This window comes from Panicum virgatum, chromosome 1N, assembly GCF_016808335.1.
Source record: "Panicum virgatum strain AP13 chromosome 1N, P.virgatum_v5, whole genome shotgun sequence".
NCBI classification, from domain to species: Eukaryota; Viridiplantae; Streptophyta; class Magnoliopsida; order Poales; family Poaceae; genus Panicum; species Panicum virgatum.
Genome location: NC_053145.1, coordinates 7,206,605 through 7,223,318, shown reverse-complemented (window position 1 = coordinate 7,223,318; position 16,714 = coordinate 7,206,605). Strand labels below are relative to the sequence as shown.

Here is a 16,714-nt window from a genome sequence, read left to right as displayed (position 1 = left end):
AACTCTCGTATTGTAGCACCAACTCCTTTGCCTTTTGAACTTGGTTGTTGTATTCACTCGATAAATGTTGCCCAGTCATGTCTTTTCTTTAATTGCATTGCATTTGCATCATTGTATATCATCTAGGTATACTAGATGTGCGACACGTGGAACTGGAGGGCAATGTTGAAGCCGAGCCAGAAGATGGTGCACGGGTGGACCAATCCAGAAGACGGAAGGACCGACTGGAGTGCATGCTTGGACTGGGATGATGTCAAGCCGATGCAAGACTACAAGCTAACTAACTGACTTTGCATCAAACCCAGGCAAGCTCCGGAGCATAACCCTTAATTTCGGTATTCAATGTTTATTATATAATTATTGTGCATTTCCGTTTCTAGGAGTTGATTGGAACCGTAGATGCATGATCCCTAGATTTCCTCAGTTACTCTACTAGTGTGCAGGTCGTTAGTACTGCCATGCTTAATTAGGACTCGGTAGAAGTCGAGTGATTCCTGTCACTCGTGAGCTATAGGTCCGTGTTATTTATGGCAAAGTGGTTTGAGAATGAATCTGTGAGAGAAGAAGAATGGAGACCGGGCGGAGAGGAATTGGATTATGGATATGGAATGTATGGAAAGTGGACCTCCGTCTGTGTCGATTGAGGACCGTACCGTTGTTGGCACATTGATCGAGGATTGAACAGTACTAACCATATGCCAAAAGTAGGAGGTAGTCAAAACTGGTAAGCTGTAGACCTGATTTACAACGATAGCTCGAACTGCGGCCTGCTACTCTGGGAGTGGAATGATGGTGGGTGTGTTGGAGTGTATGTCGCCTCTGGGTACTCCGGGAGTTCACCGAGAGGGGCCCTTCACCCGGGTTTTGGCAGGCGTGGTTTAGGTGTCGTGGTAATGACGAGAACAGTTGACGCGTGTGGCCCGGCGTGGTTTGCATGTGTCATGTGAGTTAGGTCCACCTTGCAAGGTTAAATCGGATCGATTCGCCGTGACTCACGGTTATGAGAGCCTTGATCTCTCTGTCACATCGTAGTAAACCAGTGGAACAAAAATGGCAATGTGATGAGATATGTTTGGGTTACTCTTGGAAAAAATATAACGTGATACGCCATGTTTGCTCTAATTGTTATGCAAACCTAGTTGATATTTGTACATTAAATTTGAGCTAAAATATTGAAAGTAAGGATCCACTATTGGTCGCTTTCCAGCAAAAATAAACTCCAGAGCCAAAAAGCTTTGCATGTCTAGATAGTGAGCTAAGTATACCCGTGTCGGGTAAGTCTTGCGGAGTATTAGTATACTCAGAGTTTGTTGTTACCCTATTTTCAGGTAGCTGCTTCTGGTTGGAGCTAACCAGTGTTCACATTGGTGGGCTCGATGTGACATCCTCACGTCTTCGTAGTATCGTGATTTTTGAATCAAACTTCTATTTAAATTCCGCTGCTTGTTGAACTCTGATATTTTAGATAAACTCATTGTGTTAAGCTCTATTTTGTAATTTAAATTTGAGAAACTTCTGTTTGCATGTAATCATCTGTGCTCGCCTTCAGGTGAGACTTCCAATGTTTTCGATCCTTAACCCAGCAGGCTTCCGGATTACACCATTTTAAGTGCGCGGTGGCTTGATTAACACTTAAAATGATAGTTAGCACATTTAAGCCAGTTTAATTTAGGCGGTTCTGTTACAGCCCGCCCGCGAGCTGCCAAGAGACGTTGGCCAGGGAGAAGAGGACCAAGTTGACGTCCCCGATAGCGGGGTTGGAGGCCATCATGAGCGCGATGCGGTGGAGTACCGCACGGGTTAGCTGTGATGGTCTGTGCTTCCTGATGCGCCAGCGCATCGATCGCCGGTGCTTCAGTTTGTGAAGCTTGAGAAGAGGAACGGGCTCCTCTGCGGCCGTCGGGGCGGCTTCCTCCTCGTGGAGGCAAAACACACCGAGCTGGTCGGTGATGAACTCCAGACTCCCGAAGCGGAAGGTCTGGGAAGGCGGGAATGGTGGAGGCACCCACGATCCATCGCGGGGAATCGCGGGAAACTCCAGGGAGCCGAAGCGGATCGTCTCGCCGTGGCTCGCAGTCGGGGCGGCGAATGGAGTGATCGAAACCATCCGATCGTCGAAGAAGTGAGCGCACAAAGCGCTCCCCACGGACGGTGCCAAACTATCGCTGCGGGAAATGGGCGATTACTAAACTACTCGATTGCTCGTTTGTTGTGCGCTTGATCGGATATGGTCTAGCACGCAAAGACTCGAGGATTTAGACTGGTTCGTGCCGAAAATGCCCTATGTCCAGTATGGGGGTGGTGTTCTTGCTCTATTGCTCTCGAGCCAGGGTGCTCAAAGTTCTGAGGGGAGCTTACAAATGGTGTCGAACAGTGTCGAACCTCTAGGAGTCCAACCCTTTCCTACATGGGGGGGTTTCCCTTTTATAGTCCAAGGTGGGGCCCCCATTTACATATATCTAGCGCGGTGTCTGGGCTCCGTCTAGGAGTCCTTCGTCCTTGTCACTCATCGAGGCCCACTCGGTCAGTCGGGAGTGGGAAGGCTTGAGTCTGGTTGGTTTTCTTGGGCAATGGGTTGCCCAAGCGTTGTCCCATCCTAGGCCAGTCGGGATGGCCTGGTCACTCGGATGGTCGCTCGGGGATCACCTCCGGTCTTATCCACCTGGGTCTATGCTCCTTATCTGCAGGGCTACCTCACGTCTTCCTTGCGTAGCCCCTGCCCGTAGGACAGCACGCCCGGTGAGGGGTACCTTACCGAGGCCAGGCAGGGGATGTCCGGTCACGCTTGCTGGCATAATGGAGTGGGGCGCAGGGGCGACCATCATTACGGCGCGGGAGGCGACGTCCGTTGACGCCCTCTCCCGTAGTGTCGCGGGGCCCACACGGGCGGCGCTGTCCCTCTGTCAGAGAGCCCTGTAGCCTACGTCCATGCCGCGAGATAAGGGGAACAGGCATCGTGGAGCCTGTGCGGGAGCCTGTCTTGACTGGCACACTTGTTAGGTGGGGCGGCAATCTTGGAGCGCACGGCCCGGGTCGTCCGGTACGGCTCTGACCCGGGGCGCTAGGTCGGGGAGCTTCCACGTGTCCCGGGAGGTTGGGCTCCCAGCCGTGTTGGCTTATGAAAGAAGGCAACTGCCTACGCTGGTTGGTGGGCTGCGCCGCGTCCGGCCCAGGAGACTGGTTGGGCTGTCCCTGCACGATTCAAGCCCGTCAGGGGTCCCGGGTTTACACCCCCTTCAGTTGGAGTGTACAATTTGACTATCTTCTCCGAGTCGTAATCCTCACTCTATCCCAAAGCTTCGGAGGCACCTTCGGGTTCCATCCTTGACCCTCGGGTTCCTGGGTCAACCTTTGGGTCTTCTCCGCCAACTTCGTGAGCTTGTGCTAACCTTCGGGTCTTTGTTGACACCTTCGAGTGTTGGCGCTAATCTTTGGGTTTCTTAGCTAACCTTCGGGTGCTTGGACTAACCTTCGGGTCATCTGTTCCTTTAGCTTTGTATCTTCAAGGGACCTCCGACCTCCGTGATGGTGATCCCCAACCAACCTCCGTGATGGTGATCCCCAACAGCCCCCAGAAAACTACGATATAGGAGCAGGTTGGATCTCAGTCGTGGCAAACTCGCCCCCAGAAAACTGGGGTATGGGAGCAGGTTGGATCGCGATCGTGGCAAACTCACCAATCCCATCCCCAATGCGTGTGGCGATCGACTCCCCCAGGAGGCGTGCACAATGACAGCCCGCCCTCAAATCTCGCCGCCTGCACATCGCCCGCCCGTTTCCCCCACCGCTCGTACGTCCTCCGCTCATTCGCACGCTAGCCGCCGCCACCACCGCCTCCCTAGCCCAGGAGGAGTGCACAGCGACTCCGGCGGACTGACGTCGGACACCCTACCAGCAACAGCCGACATCGCCGCCCCCGCGACCGCCGGGGTCGGCACCATCACCGTTGCCATCTCGTCATAAGCTAAAATTTAAGGAGTATGAAACAAGTCCTCTGCCGTTGCACGAAGATATTCCTCATACATATAGGTAGTTTCTATAAATTTGAAATTGCAATTAAAATTATGATGTATCTAATAACGTGACTTACAGCTGGCTTATTTGTAGGTTATTTTATGGATAATTGGATGTCATTAGATCAACTTATAGGATATTATCATTATTTAATATGGAGCATTTTTAGATGAACACATTGCCTTCGTGCTTCTAGAAGTTGACTCTTCTTTATAATTACTAACGACAAGAAGAGAAATGGCGTCACCATGTTGACGTGACGAAGCTTCGTGGGCACTAATAATAATCCGATTAAACAGGCAGACCTATTGACCTCGAATTTCCTAAACTAATCCGTCGCTTAGCTTTCAGGGATGACATGAGCACGAGGATGCAATTTATTTCCTGTTTAATTAAACTAAGAGCTTTCTCAACTGATAGGCGTTGATGAGTCCTATTTTGCATTTTGCATCATAGGACCCAGAGTACACAAGCACCGACGGAATTATGGGAGGTTTCAGGAAGAAGTTAACCAGGGGTGCCTGCATTGTGCATTCTATTTAGATTTCTGACTAAGCAAGGTACTCGTATTTTAGGCTAAATAAATTTTTATTTCTTACATAGGTTCACAAACTATGAAAGTGAGCATCTAAATCTCCAAACTTTTATTATGGTTTACTATCTAATTGAGGATATGGATTTTCACTTGGATTGGAATGATCCACTTGAAAGCATTAGAACCCCCTTTATGTTCCGATGATCTTTATATATATACCACACCAAATAAACTGGCGAAAAAGATAGCCAACCTAATAACTAGGAGACCAGTGAGCTGAACTCCGGCGTGGCGTGTGCAGTTGCCCAGCCATTGCTCGCCGGACATGGGTAAGGACAGGCCGCCGGAGACGGCGGAGACCAAGGCAGCGCCGGCTCTGCGGTCTTTCTCGTCAGTGTTCATGCACGCAGACGGTGTGGACGTTGCGCTCATGGTGCTGGGCCTGATGGGCGCCATGGGCGACGGCATGTCGACGCCGGTAATGATGCTCATCGCCAGCCGCATATTCACCGACGCTGGCAGCGGCCCTGGCCGGCTCCAGCAATTTCGTTCCAAGATGAACGAGGTACACGAATCGCATCTCTGACCTCCAATCGTAGCCATTTAGCCATGTCACAACTCACATGAACACCATCACTGACCAGAACGCAAGGAATCTCCTCATCTTGGCAGCCGCCAACTGGATCTTGGCGTTCCTGGGTGAGCTCGGTTTGCAATTACGCCTGCACGCCAGTGGCGGCGCTTGTGACTGCTTCTGACGACACCCCCTGTGTGCGCGTGCAGAGGGGTATTGCTGGACGCGGACGGCGGAGCGGCAGTCGTCGCGGATGCGGGCGCGGTACCTGAGCGCGGTGCTCCGGCAGGACGTGGAGTACTTCGACCTCAAGGTCGGCTCCACGTCGGAGGTGATCACCAGCGTCTCCAGCGACAGCCTCGCCGTGCAGGACGCGCTGAGTGAGAAGGTGCCCAACTTCGTGAACAACACCGCCAGGTTCCTCGGCAGCTACGCCGTCGGCTTCGCGCTGTTGTGGCGGCTCACGCTGGTGGGGCTGCCGTCCTCGCTGCTGCTCGTCGTCCCCGGCTTCCTCTACGGCCGCACCCTCATCAGCCTCGCGCGCCGGATCAGGGAGCAGTACACGCGCCCGGGCGCCATCGCCGAGCAGGCCATGTCGTCGGTGCGAACCGTGTACTCGTTGGTGGCGGAGGGCAGCACCGTGGCGCAGTTCTCCGCCGCGCTCCAGGAGTCGGCACGGCTCGGGATCAAGCAGGGGGTCGCCAAGGGAGTCACCCTCGGCAGCGAAGGCATCACCTTCGCGATCTACGCCTTCAACCTCTGGTACGGCACCCGCCTCATCATGTCCCACAGCTACAAGGGCGGCACCGTCTACGCCGCCTCCACCAGCATCATCATCGGAGGCTCGTACGTAGTTCCAGACTTCCAGCTACCTGCAACTCCATGCTTAGTTCACAACATCATGACTAGATCCCGACGCCATTGACAAACCTTATATACAGAGCGCTGGGGCAGGGGCTGTCGAACATCAAGTACTTCGCGGAGGCAACCGTGGCAGCGGAGAGGATGCTGGAGGTGATCCGGCGGGTGCCCAAGATCGACTCGGAGAGCAACGCCGGCGAGGAGCTGGCCAGGGTCGCCGGCGAGGTGGAATTCAAGGACGTGGAGTTCTGCTACCCATCGCGACCCGACAACCCAATCTTCAAGAGCTTCAGCCTGCGCGTGCCGGCGGGGCACACGGTGGCACTTGTTGGGAGCAGCGGGTCAGGGAAGTCGACGGCGATTGCCTTGCTGCAGCGGTTCTACGATCCATCGGCGGGGCAGGTGACCCTGGATGGCGTCGACATCCGTCGCCTGCGCCTCAAGTGGCTGCGTGCGCAGATGGGGCTGGTCAGCCAGGAGCCGGCGCTGTTCGCGACGTCCATTAGGGAGAACATCTTGTTCGGCAAGGAGGACGCGACGGAGGAGGAGGTCGTCGCCGTGGCGAAGGCGGCCAACGCCGACAGTTTCATCTCCCAGCTGCCGCAGGGCTACCATACGCAGGTACCGATCCTGGACAATGTGTTAAACAGTAAACACTTAATGTTGTGCCCCGATGATTCAACGAGACAACGACTGTCACTAAACACATGGCGAAGTAACAAGAATCGAACTATAAATTTGAGAAACAATTATATAAAACATGATTTCAAATTCAAAAGTATAAAAAGTTATTGTTTAGTTGGAATTCTAAAGCTAGGTAGCTTCCAGATAACAAAACATACTCGGAAAAAAAAAAATCAAGGGGCGTTTGTGTTCTTGCCCCTACTTTACGGTGCAATTGTGATTTTAACCTCACCTTTCGTAACTTTGTGATTTTGCCCCTAGTCAACAGTCAAAATAGAGCCAAAATGACGTTAAATAGGGATAAATTCTCGTTGACTTGTAATTCCGATATATTCTTATATAAAAACTTACAAACAATCGTCACAATTGTAATGCACAAATTAACTTGTTGCCACAACTAATTTTGGTTATATTTTCGTCACTATAAATTACAGATGGTTACAACTTACAACCTATAGCATTAGCTAGCTTTACACGATAATTTTCTGTTTTACATTCACCAAACCAATGACCTTGAAACTAGATATCTTCTTCTAAAAAAATATAAAATGCTACTCATACTTGGACGCATATAAAATACGACTCATACTTGGACACTAACCATGTATAACTAAAACAGGTGGGCGAGCATGGTGTCCAAATGTCCGGAGGACAGAAGCAAAGGATTGCTATTGCTAGAGCAATCATAAAGTTACCCAAGATCCTTCTCCTTGATGAAGCCACCAGTGCATTGGACACTAATTCAGAGCGTGTTGTGCAGGAGGCGCTTGAACTGGCCTCCATTGGTCAAACTACTATTGTCATTGCCCATCGCCTATCCACCATCCAAAACGCAAATACGATTGCGGTCATGCAGTCTGGTGAGGTCAAGGAGCTGGGAACCCATGATGAGCTCATTGCCAATGAGAATGGCCTCTACTCATCTCTTGTCCACCTTCAACAGACCAAAGAGTCAATGGATTCTGAAGAGGTTGATGGAAGAACTAGAAGTACATCTCTTATGCAGCAATCAGGCAGCCATGGTATGAGCAAGAGGATATCCATAGCAAGCGGGTCAATCATAACGCCAACGCTATCCCTGGGTAATGCTGAAGGTAATGACAACAAAACCGAGCCGCTAAAGCTTCCTGTGCCATCCTTCATAAGGCTATTGATGCTTAATGCACCGGAGTGGAAGCAAGCACTTATGGGAAGCTTTAGTGCAATTGTGGCTGGAGGCATAAAACCTGTGTCTGGATACGCCATGGGGAGCATGGTCTCAATCTACTTCCTGACAGATCATGAAGAGATGAAGGATCAAACAAGAATCTACTCATTGTTCTTTGTTGGTCTTGCATTGGTCTCAATCCTGCTTAATATTGCACAACATTACAACTTTGGTGTCATGGGGGAATACCTCACCAAAAGGATAAGAGAACAGATGATTTCAAAAATTCTCACTTTTGAGATTGGGTGGTTCGACAGTGATAGAAACTCTAGTGGTGCCATATGCACCCAACTTGCCCAGGATGCCAATGTTGTAAGTTCAAATTCTGAAACGAAGTTTATCAGAAATCAGAGAAGAATAATTCCTGATCATATTTCTTTTGTAGGTGAGATCGCTCGTTGGTGATCGAATGTCCCTTGTCGTCCAAACAGCTTCCGCAGTGCTCATTGCCTGCATCATGAGTCTTGAAATCGCTTGGCGTTTGGCACTTGTGATGATTATAGTGCAACCACTTGTCATTGTTTGCCTTTATGCTCCTCGTACCTTACTAAAGAGCATGTCCAAGAAATCATTACAGGCACAATCTGAATGTAGCAAGCTAGCTGTTGAGGCAGTCGCTAATCTTCGCACTGTAACTGCTTTCTCATCCCAAGATCGCATCCTACACCTCTTTGACAAAGCACAAGAAGGCCCACGCAAGGAAAATATCAGGCAGTCCTGGTTTGCTGGTCTGGGGCTCGGTACCTCCATGAGCATTTTGAGATGCGAGTGGGCCCTCACCTTTTGGTATGGTGGAATACTCATGGCTCAGCACCGCCTTACTTCCAAAGCCCTATTTCAAACCCTCTTGATTTTGACAACCACAGGACGTGTGCTAGCAGATGCAAGTAGTATGACAACAGACCTTGCCAAGGGTGCTGATGCAGTCACTTCACTTTTTTCTATTATTGACAGAGAGACAGAAATTGAACCTGACAACCCTGAGGGATACAAACCAGAGAATCTCAAAGGCAAGGTGGACATTATAGAAATTGATTTTGCGTATCCATCAAGGCCAGATGTGATCATCTTCAAAGGATTCTCCTTGAGCATCCAGCCAGGTAAGTCAACAGCTCTTGTTGGGCAAAGTGGGTCTGGCAAGTCAACCATCATTGGGCTTATCGAGCGGTTCTATGATCCCCTTGTTGGGACTATAGAGATCGATGGCATAGATATCAAAACATATAACCTACGAGCCCTACGAAAACACATTGGACTGGTTAGCCAAGAACCAACACTTTTTGCAGGTACCATCAGAGAGAACATTGTATATGGCAGTGAAACAGCCATTGAGGAAGAAATTGTGAGTGCAGCAAGGAATGCCAATGCACATGATTTCATTACTAGCCTCAAAGATGGATACAACACATGGTGTGGTGAGAGAGGTGTTCAGTTATCAGGAGGTCAAAAGCAGCGCATTGCGATTGCCCGTGCAATCTTAAAGAACCCTGCTATCTTGCTATTGGATGAAGCAACAAGTGCATTGGATAGCCACTCCGAGATGGTGGTGCAGGAGGCACTTGACAGAATATTGGTCGGTAGGACTAGTTTAGTGGTCGCGCACAGGCTCAGCACCATCCAAAACTGTGATGTGATCACTGTGCTTGAGAAAGGGATTGTTCTAGAGACAGGCACACATGCATCCCTCATGAGCAAGGGTTCTGCTGGAACATACTTTGGATTGGTTACCATGCAACAAGGACGCAATCAACATGTAGATTTTGCATGACTACAAATATATGGCACCACTTTCGAATCTTGCAGCTCAATTAAAATATGATTAACCATTTTGGGTTAATTAGCAAGCAAGAATGTTCAGCAAACAAGACTTCCTGCGATAATTGATTGTGTTGATATTGTCCCTCTCATTGTTCTACGCATATATGATATGTGTACCTAGCATCTCAAAAGGTGTGTGTAGCTATTGTTTTCTTGATAAAATGCTGGATGCACAAAGAACAAGAAATGTGAGGGAAAGTTTACCTTTGTTTGTATCTTTTATATAGGGTAAGATATCTTCGAAAATTGTTTTTACGAGGCTCAGACCGCCGTAGATAATTTCTGCAAGGGAGCACACTGGTGAGGTAGCACAGGCGAAGGCCAACAGGTCATATCTATTACCACCGGGGTATGAACACGGCTCTTCGCTGAAAGTGAAGGACTCAAGGCTGCACCATATCATCATTATCTGTTAAAAACCTTCAAATGAACATCAAATGGGGTACGGAAATCACAAACTAAAACCTAAGTGGATTACCTCAGGGAATTGCGTAACTAGACAGCACCACAGTGTTATAAAGGAATTGCCATATCTGGTTTGATTACAAGAAGATGAGGTGTTTATTCTGAAGCAAGATCTGAGTGCCAGGAAAAAGAACAGGCTAACAATGCATGCTAGTGCATGCACAATGGGAATATGATATATGTACAATAAAGTAGTTCAAATTATCATTCTGCGACTTTTACATTTGAAATTATAAAGCCTATTGGTCGAGTAGATAACTAAATTCTTAAAACCAAGAACCTGAAATTGCAGGTAGCAAAATGGACACCGGTAATAAATGAATTAATGAAACACGAGAAAACAAGGTGTTAAGGGGCAGTTACATTTCCAAGTGTTAGCTTATAGTTTCAGGGCGTAAATTCTAATATGCAAGGATCTGTGTACTTTGAATGAACTGTAGTTAAGCAGCTGCTGCATAAAATATGCGTCGAGTGTTGACCACTGCAGGTTCTGAGCAGCTCTGTTACTGTATTTTGGCTGAGAGGCCCAAATAAAGCATTGGCAAAGCAAACAACTCGAGTAAACTTCCCCAATTCCCCCCGACAACTCTGTTCCCTCCATACTCGTGAGATCAATTTGCAGTTCAATGAGTTTTTTATTTTTTTAAAAAAAAGCAGTCCAATGGATAAGAAGTATTTGCAGGAGAAGCAATTCAGTAATTCACAATTTGGTATTTGTATTAGTAAGATGTCCTTGTTCCTAGACCAATTCACTCAAGGAAACTTTTAGCAGAGGCGATTAGAATGTGGGAATCCGAACAACCCTAAAGCAATTCCCGGGGGGGGGGGGGGGGGTGGAGCCAGCGTCCGGCGAAATGTGTCATGCTGCTCTGAATTTAATCGTACGGGAAGATCTACAACAGTACGCTAATACACTTGCTAGTGCAGTAGAGTTGGAGGCCATACCAGCTCATCACCGAGTCGAAGAGAGGTAGGAGCCGGTGTCCCCTGGTGCCGCCGGACGGCGTCCCATCCATCGCGCGGCGTCGCCGGCGCGGAGGCAGCCGGATCGGGTGGGGGATGCAAAAGCTTTCACCCCGATTGCGACCCTGTGTCGCTTGAAGGAGGCGGGAAGCCGCGTCAGGCACCGCCGCGCTACCTCGCGTCGGGTACGTCGGATTCGGCCGCCGCGGCGCTAGGGCGCTGGGAGGCACTGCGCGGTGTGGCGGTGGCAGGCGCGGTGTGCGTTCTCCGCGTTCGAGGGGGTACGAACTCCAAATTTTGGGCTCGGGGTCAAGATGGCAACGGTACAGCCGCAAATGGATACCGAACCCGTTGGTGTGGATTCGGGTTTGGGTTCATACCCGCGGACACGGGCACGGGTATAATTTCAAACCCAACAGGTATTTTCTAAAGGATTTTAAAATTTGAAATTGGAACGCTGACACCTGGGTCCAAATACCTAATCCCGCGTCCACCACCCACTCCTAGGCTCCGCCACCCACACCGAGTCCCAGACCGGCAAACCCAGCGTCCCCACCCCCTTGGCATCGCTCCCCCTCCGGTCGCCGCTCTCCCTGGCGGGCACGGCGGCCAGGTCTCCTCAGGTCTGCGGTTCGGCGCTTTCCTGGCAGGCGTCCCTTCCCCAGGCGACCAGGCCCCCTCTGGTCAGTGCTTCCCCAGGGCGGCTCGCACCCCAGGACCCTGCATCGTCAGTGACGGGCGTGCCGGCGCGCCCGCACGGGATCCGCCGGCGACCGGCGCGGCAGGTGGGTACGGAGGCGGCGCTGTAGGCAGGCACGACGGACGGGCGGACAACCGCGAGCGGATGGCATCTCCGCGTCTGGAATTCTGGCCGCTGGGGGTTGGGCAGATAGGCGCTAGGCGCCTGAACCGCAGGCCGTAGCCCACTCGGCCGGACGACCCAACAGGCTCACTAAGTCCTCTCGCGATCTCGCCCAATCCGAGCCTCCAAGAGGCGCCGCCGCACCTTCGTTCGTCCTGCGCTCGCCAGAGTTGAGCTTGACTGCTTGAGAATGGAGATTTTCTATTGATCTCGCTCAAAGGGACCTAGGGCGGCCGCTCTAGCTCGCCCTAGTAGCGGCTCCGCCTATGTCCCCAGGCGGCTCGCACCCCAGGACCCCGCATCGTCAGTGACGGGCATGCCTAGGCCCCTGCGTCGGCGATGCCCGACGGCAGCGTCCAGGCGCCCGCGTGACGACACCCGAACCCCTCACCGGCGGCGACGGCGCGCCTAGGCCCCTGCGCCGACGGCGCCCGACGCTTGAGCCGGCGGTGCCCAACGACAGCACCCAGGCCACACGCCGGTAGCGCTTGCACCCAGCGATGGTGGCCTTCGTCCTGCTGTTGCACACAGGTACGGGTATCCACAGGCAAACAGTTATCCGCGGGTGGCAGGTATGTGCATCATTTTCTACCCGTTGCGGGTTGCGGGCATGGGTACATATTTTAGTGCACGGATACGGATTTACAAAATTGGTATCCGCGCAAATTTACCTGTTGTCATCTTGACTCCGGAGACCTTTTTTATCCCTCCGGGGACCTAGTTTTGATTACAGGGAAAATTGGTTCCGCAGTATTAAAAGATCATTGTTTTCGGAAAATACCACCAAAATATAGCTGTTACGTAAAATACCACTGGAACAAAATTCCGTTCCTAAAATATCATTACACTAGGATCATGCCCGTGCGTTGCTACGGGCAATTTAATTATATGTAACATAATTGCCATTCTTAACCACCACAATTATCCCAAAAAAAGAAAATTTATATTTGGTGATAAAATGTCCATAGCAGCAGTAAAAGACATTGCCATTTTACTCTTACATGCACTTGAATTGTGCAACCAGAAAAATGGTGCCAACTGATCCTTAATAAAAATGTTGATAAAATGCTCGTAGCAGCAGTAAAAGATATTCCCATTTTACTCTTACCTACACTTGAATTGTGCAACCAGAAAAATGGTGCCAACTGAACTCCTTAATAAAAGAACCCTAATAAAAAGTATCATCTGAGTAACACAATTGGCAACGCTCAGTCTACAGGGGAACATACACAGTCCTTGAGGCATGCTCTTCTCAACCAACTTTGAGACTCCAAGAAATGTATTATCACACCAAATCATTGGCACTTCTCATAATATATACAAAATCATTTAACTGTGAGTGAAGGAACAAGTCTGTAGCATTGTTCAGCAACAACAAACCTCTTACTATTGTTTTTTTAGAAGTAAATCCATTCAAATAAAAGACTAAAGTGAGTAATGTTGCAAGTAGGAGTAAAAATACTCAGGGAATATTTGTCGTAGTTGCTGCATGATATTGCCATTCATTTCCCACCTTTTTATTATGCAAATTGACTGGTTAAAAATATGCCTTCAAAAGCAGATTAATCTAGAAGGATATGAACAAAAGATTTAGCTCATGATGCAAGATGTATATCCTTGTAGGGATAGCATATTGGATATTTATTCATAACCTTTATAATTTAATAATTAAACAAACAATACTGCTAGATGAAGGTCTCATCTCATTCTTGATTTGATATCAATCTCAAAGTTGCTAGTCAGACACGAATTTAGAAACATCATAGACTCACCTTATCATTCATTGTGTTAATAGGCTAGAGTAGCTGAAAACATCATAATAACATCAGCAGAAAGGGCTATATTAAGTTATCAGTTGCTCCTTCCCTCGCCAAAACATGGATGCCACCCAGACAGAAACTGAAAAGCTCCAAAGGGACATCTTTCACACCGAATATTTAAAGCACTGCAGCAGATTAAAAAAATTACATTGAATCAAGGCAACATTGCATACAAAGTCCATCTTCTAGTGCTGCGAATGAGACCACGACACAATTGAATACTCAGGAACCTACCCAAATATATGAAATGCAACTATGGAAGAGATAACAAATTAACAATTAGCACATCTAAAGGTTCCTGTCACAAATGCTGATGCTGTATTTGAGGGGGCACCGGAATAAAGACAAACCTAGGATGATGAATGCATCATGTATCTTTCTCTGGAGCTAACGATTTCACCTTGCCATAGTTCCCAAGTACAATTGACCAATTGTAACAATTATGCATCAGTGTACGCAAAATGTAGCTCTTGAAATCTTCTGAAATTAGCCTATTGTTACAGATGGAAATGGTTCTTATCTGCACTGAACTATACATACAAAAAGAAATTAGCCTATTGTTACCTCTTTTCTCAAGGTGCTTTGTGCTCCCCTCCCAGGTTGCACATCCTCATTTATATCGCTTTTCACCTTAGCTTTTACCACAAAAATAAGAAGTGAGAAAACACTCAATTATGCACCCTGCAACCTCAGAAGCTTGAACTGTCCTCTGATCCAGTAAAAGTTTTTGGTAATAGAAGGTAATAGAAGGTAGCACCCTCTTTTCTGTTGAATCAAACTATATAATCTAATTATTTTCTCTTACCAGTAATTGCACAAGAATGATGGTTGCCAGCTGAAAATCAATTTGAACCAAAAATCAGTTTATCTGCCTTAACTCCTGCAATTAGCTGCTTATTGAGAACACTTTTTTCAGAACTAACTGGTCAATAACATTTCAGCCATGGGTACAGAATGAACTCCCCATACACTTGAACAGTAGCTAATATTATTTACTCCCTCCGTTCTCGTTTCTTAGGCGTGCGCCAATTTTTTTGCTTTTTCGTAAATATTGTGCGCAACGTCTCAGTACTTCAGCTGCTTAGTCTCGGTACCCCCGCGTCATTAATTTGCTGCAGCTGTTTTGACAGCTGTTTCCCGGGCGGCCGAGGAATGAAGCGTCGATGTTGCATGTGGCCATGCAGTGCTGTGACGTGGCTTGCGTTGATTAATCTAACAATGCAGCGTTTAAAGTTAGCACTAGCTGCAGATTTTCCCTTGGTCTCTGCGCTCCATGCCTGGGCGCCTTAGAAACGAGAACGGAGGGAGTACTTGGTAAGCCTAAGCACTAATCGAGCAATACCATAACTATTGTTTCCATGTAAATCATATTTGGGTACAGCATAACTATTTTTTCAGTCGTGATGCATGTTTCTCTGAATGTTTGAACCGTTCTACAGCCAGTAACATGCATGAACAAAATTTTTCTTACAGGAACAATGAAATGGCTTTTAATACTCCATCAGTAAAAGTAGTGAGAAGAAGTCAGACAGCCTCAAAATAGTTATATCTATACAACTACAAGGTTTCTCTGAATGTATGGGGTACAAGAAATGATAATGCAATTGTGCAGACAGTAAACAGGTACATAGCAAATTCAGGTGCATTGAATATGAAATTAAGACAATCCCTTTTCATCTCCAACACATTTCTAGCATGCATATGTACGAGAGGGCCAAAGTCTTGCAAGTGTGAGTGGGCACCATGTATACAACTGTGTTCCTGATTTCTGATAGGAACAAAGATATTGGTTATTGCTGTGCACAAACATCCCAATTGTGCATTCCAAACATCAATAACATAGCATGGCAATGTGATAATGAAATGCAGGCATGTAAAGGGAGACTCCAGGAGAACCCTTACGTCTAACTCTTCAAGAACTCCCTGGCAAATCACCTGAAATAGCAGCACCAAAGTCTGGGACCAGGGATGGCCGGCGATGGCAAAGAACTCCCTGGCAAATCACCTGAAATAGCAGCACCAAAGTCTGGGATCAGGGATGGGCGGCGATGGCATAGCCTCTGGCTTGAAAGCAAGTGCCAATACCTGAAAGCATGAAACAGTGAAGCTGCGCCGCCAGTTCGTGATCCCAACTCCCGTCGCAACGATGCCAGCAACAAGCCGTGGAGCTGCGACGCCCGAACAGAGAAGTGGAGACGCCTTCGCCGACACCGGGGAAGGAGCAGCGGCCGATGCAGGGAACGGAGCGGACCTGGGCGGCGGCGGTGATGCGTTCCGGGGCGCCGGCGTCGATGCCGCACCCTGCGATGGTTCTCGATATAGATCCCGCGGGAGCGAGCAGCGGGGGGGGGGGGGGGGGGGGGCGACGGAGGCAGGCTGAGAGGGAGAAAGGCGGCGGAGGCGGCCGCGGGGAGGCAGAGAGCAGAGAGGGAGCGTGAGAGAGGGTGGCGGCGGGGAGCAGGCGAGGGAGGGAGAGGGGCGTGCCGAGATGGGGAGGAGGGCCGAGGGCGACAGGCGAGGGAGGTAGAGGGCGGGGGCGGAGGCGGAGGCGGAGGTGGAGGACGGCGGATGGACTGATGGAGACTGGAGAGGAGGGGGTGGGCGAGGGGAGGGGTGGATCGGACGGGAACGATGGTAGTACGGAAGATCTGCCATCGTCCGAGGCAGGGCGAAAGCGGGGAGCGACGACGGGTCGCACGGGTGACGGACGACGGAAAAAAACGTCCCTCTTACTGAATTTTTAGTAGTAGATAGATAGATAGAGATTAACTTTTTCCAATGAACCGGTCATCTCTCTAGTAGATAAAGAATGATTCCATTCCTAAAAATATCATTCTCTTAAGTTCTTTAGATCACGAGCCTCTCGCGATAGGCCTGAGAAGGACAACGGAAGTTGGGCCAATATCGTTAT

The 16,714-nt window shown here is 49.1% G+C and overlaps 1 protein-coding gene and 2 long non-coding RNA genes across 7 annotated transcripts; 1 reads left to right on the top strand and 2 right to left on the bottom strand.

Moving 5' to 3' along the window:
• The first annotated feature begins 4,844 nt into the window (after positions 1 to 4,844).
• LOC120654921 (putative multidrug resistance protein) lies at positions 4,845 to 9,900 on the top strand. The gene is made up of 6 exons (XM_039932600.1): positions 4,845 to 5,114; positions 5,194 to 5,248; positions 5,333 to 5,969; positions 6,065 to 6,605; positions 7,288 to 8,187; positions 8,261 to 9,900. Exons 1-6 carry the CDS (start codon positions 4,875 to 4,877, stop codon positions 9,641 to 9,643), a joined length of 3,756 nt encoding a protein of 1,251 aa, XP_039788534.1. The 5' UTR covers positions 4,845 to 4,874; the 3' UTR covers positions 9,644 to 9,900.
• LOC120654922 lies at positions 5,116 to 11,445 on the bottom strand. 2 transcript variants are annotated; one of them, XR_005667222.1, is made up of 3 exons: positions 11,104 to 11,445; positions 9,898 to 10,226; positions 5,116 to 6,614 (listed from the first exon to the last, which is right to left on the bottom strand). It is a non-coding gene; the product is annotated as an uncharacterized LOC120654922 (long non-coding RNA). The 2 variants fall into 2 exon arrangements; XR_005667221.1 differs by having other exon boundaries at positions 9,898 to 11,445.
• A 1,567-nt stretch (positions 11,446 to 13,012) lies between these two features.
• LOC120654919 lies at positions 13,013 to 16,194 on the bottom strand. 4 transcript variants are annotated; one of them, XR_005667219.1, is made up of 5 exons: positions 15,889 to 16,194; positions 15,706 to 15,808; positions 14,368 to 14,638; positions 14,154 to 14,283; positions 13,013 to 13,928 (listed from the first exon to the last, which is right to left on the bottom strand). It is a non-coding gene; the product is annotated as an uncharacterized LOC120654919 (long non-coding RNA). The 4 variants fall into 4 exon arrangements; XR_005667220.1 differs by having other exon boundaries at positions 15,739 to 15,808; XR_005667218.1 differs by lacking the exons at positions 15,706 to 15,808; positions 15,889 to 16,194 and having other exon boundaries at positions 14,154 to 14,294; positions 14,368 to 14,800.
• Between the last annotated feature and the right edge of the window lie 520 nt (positions 16,195 to 16,714).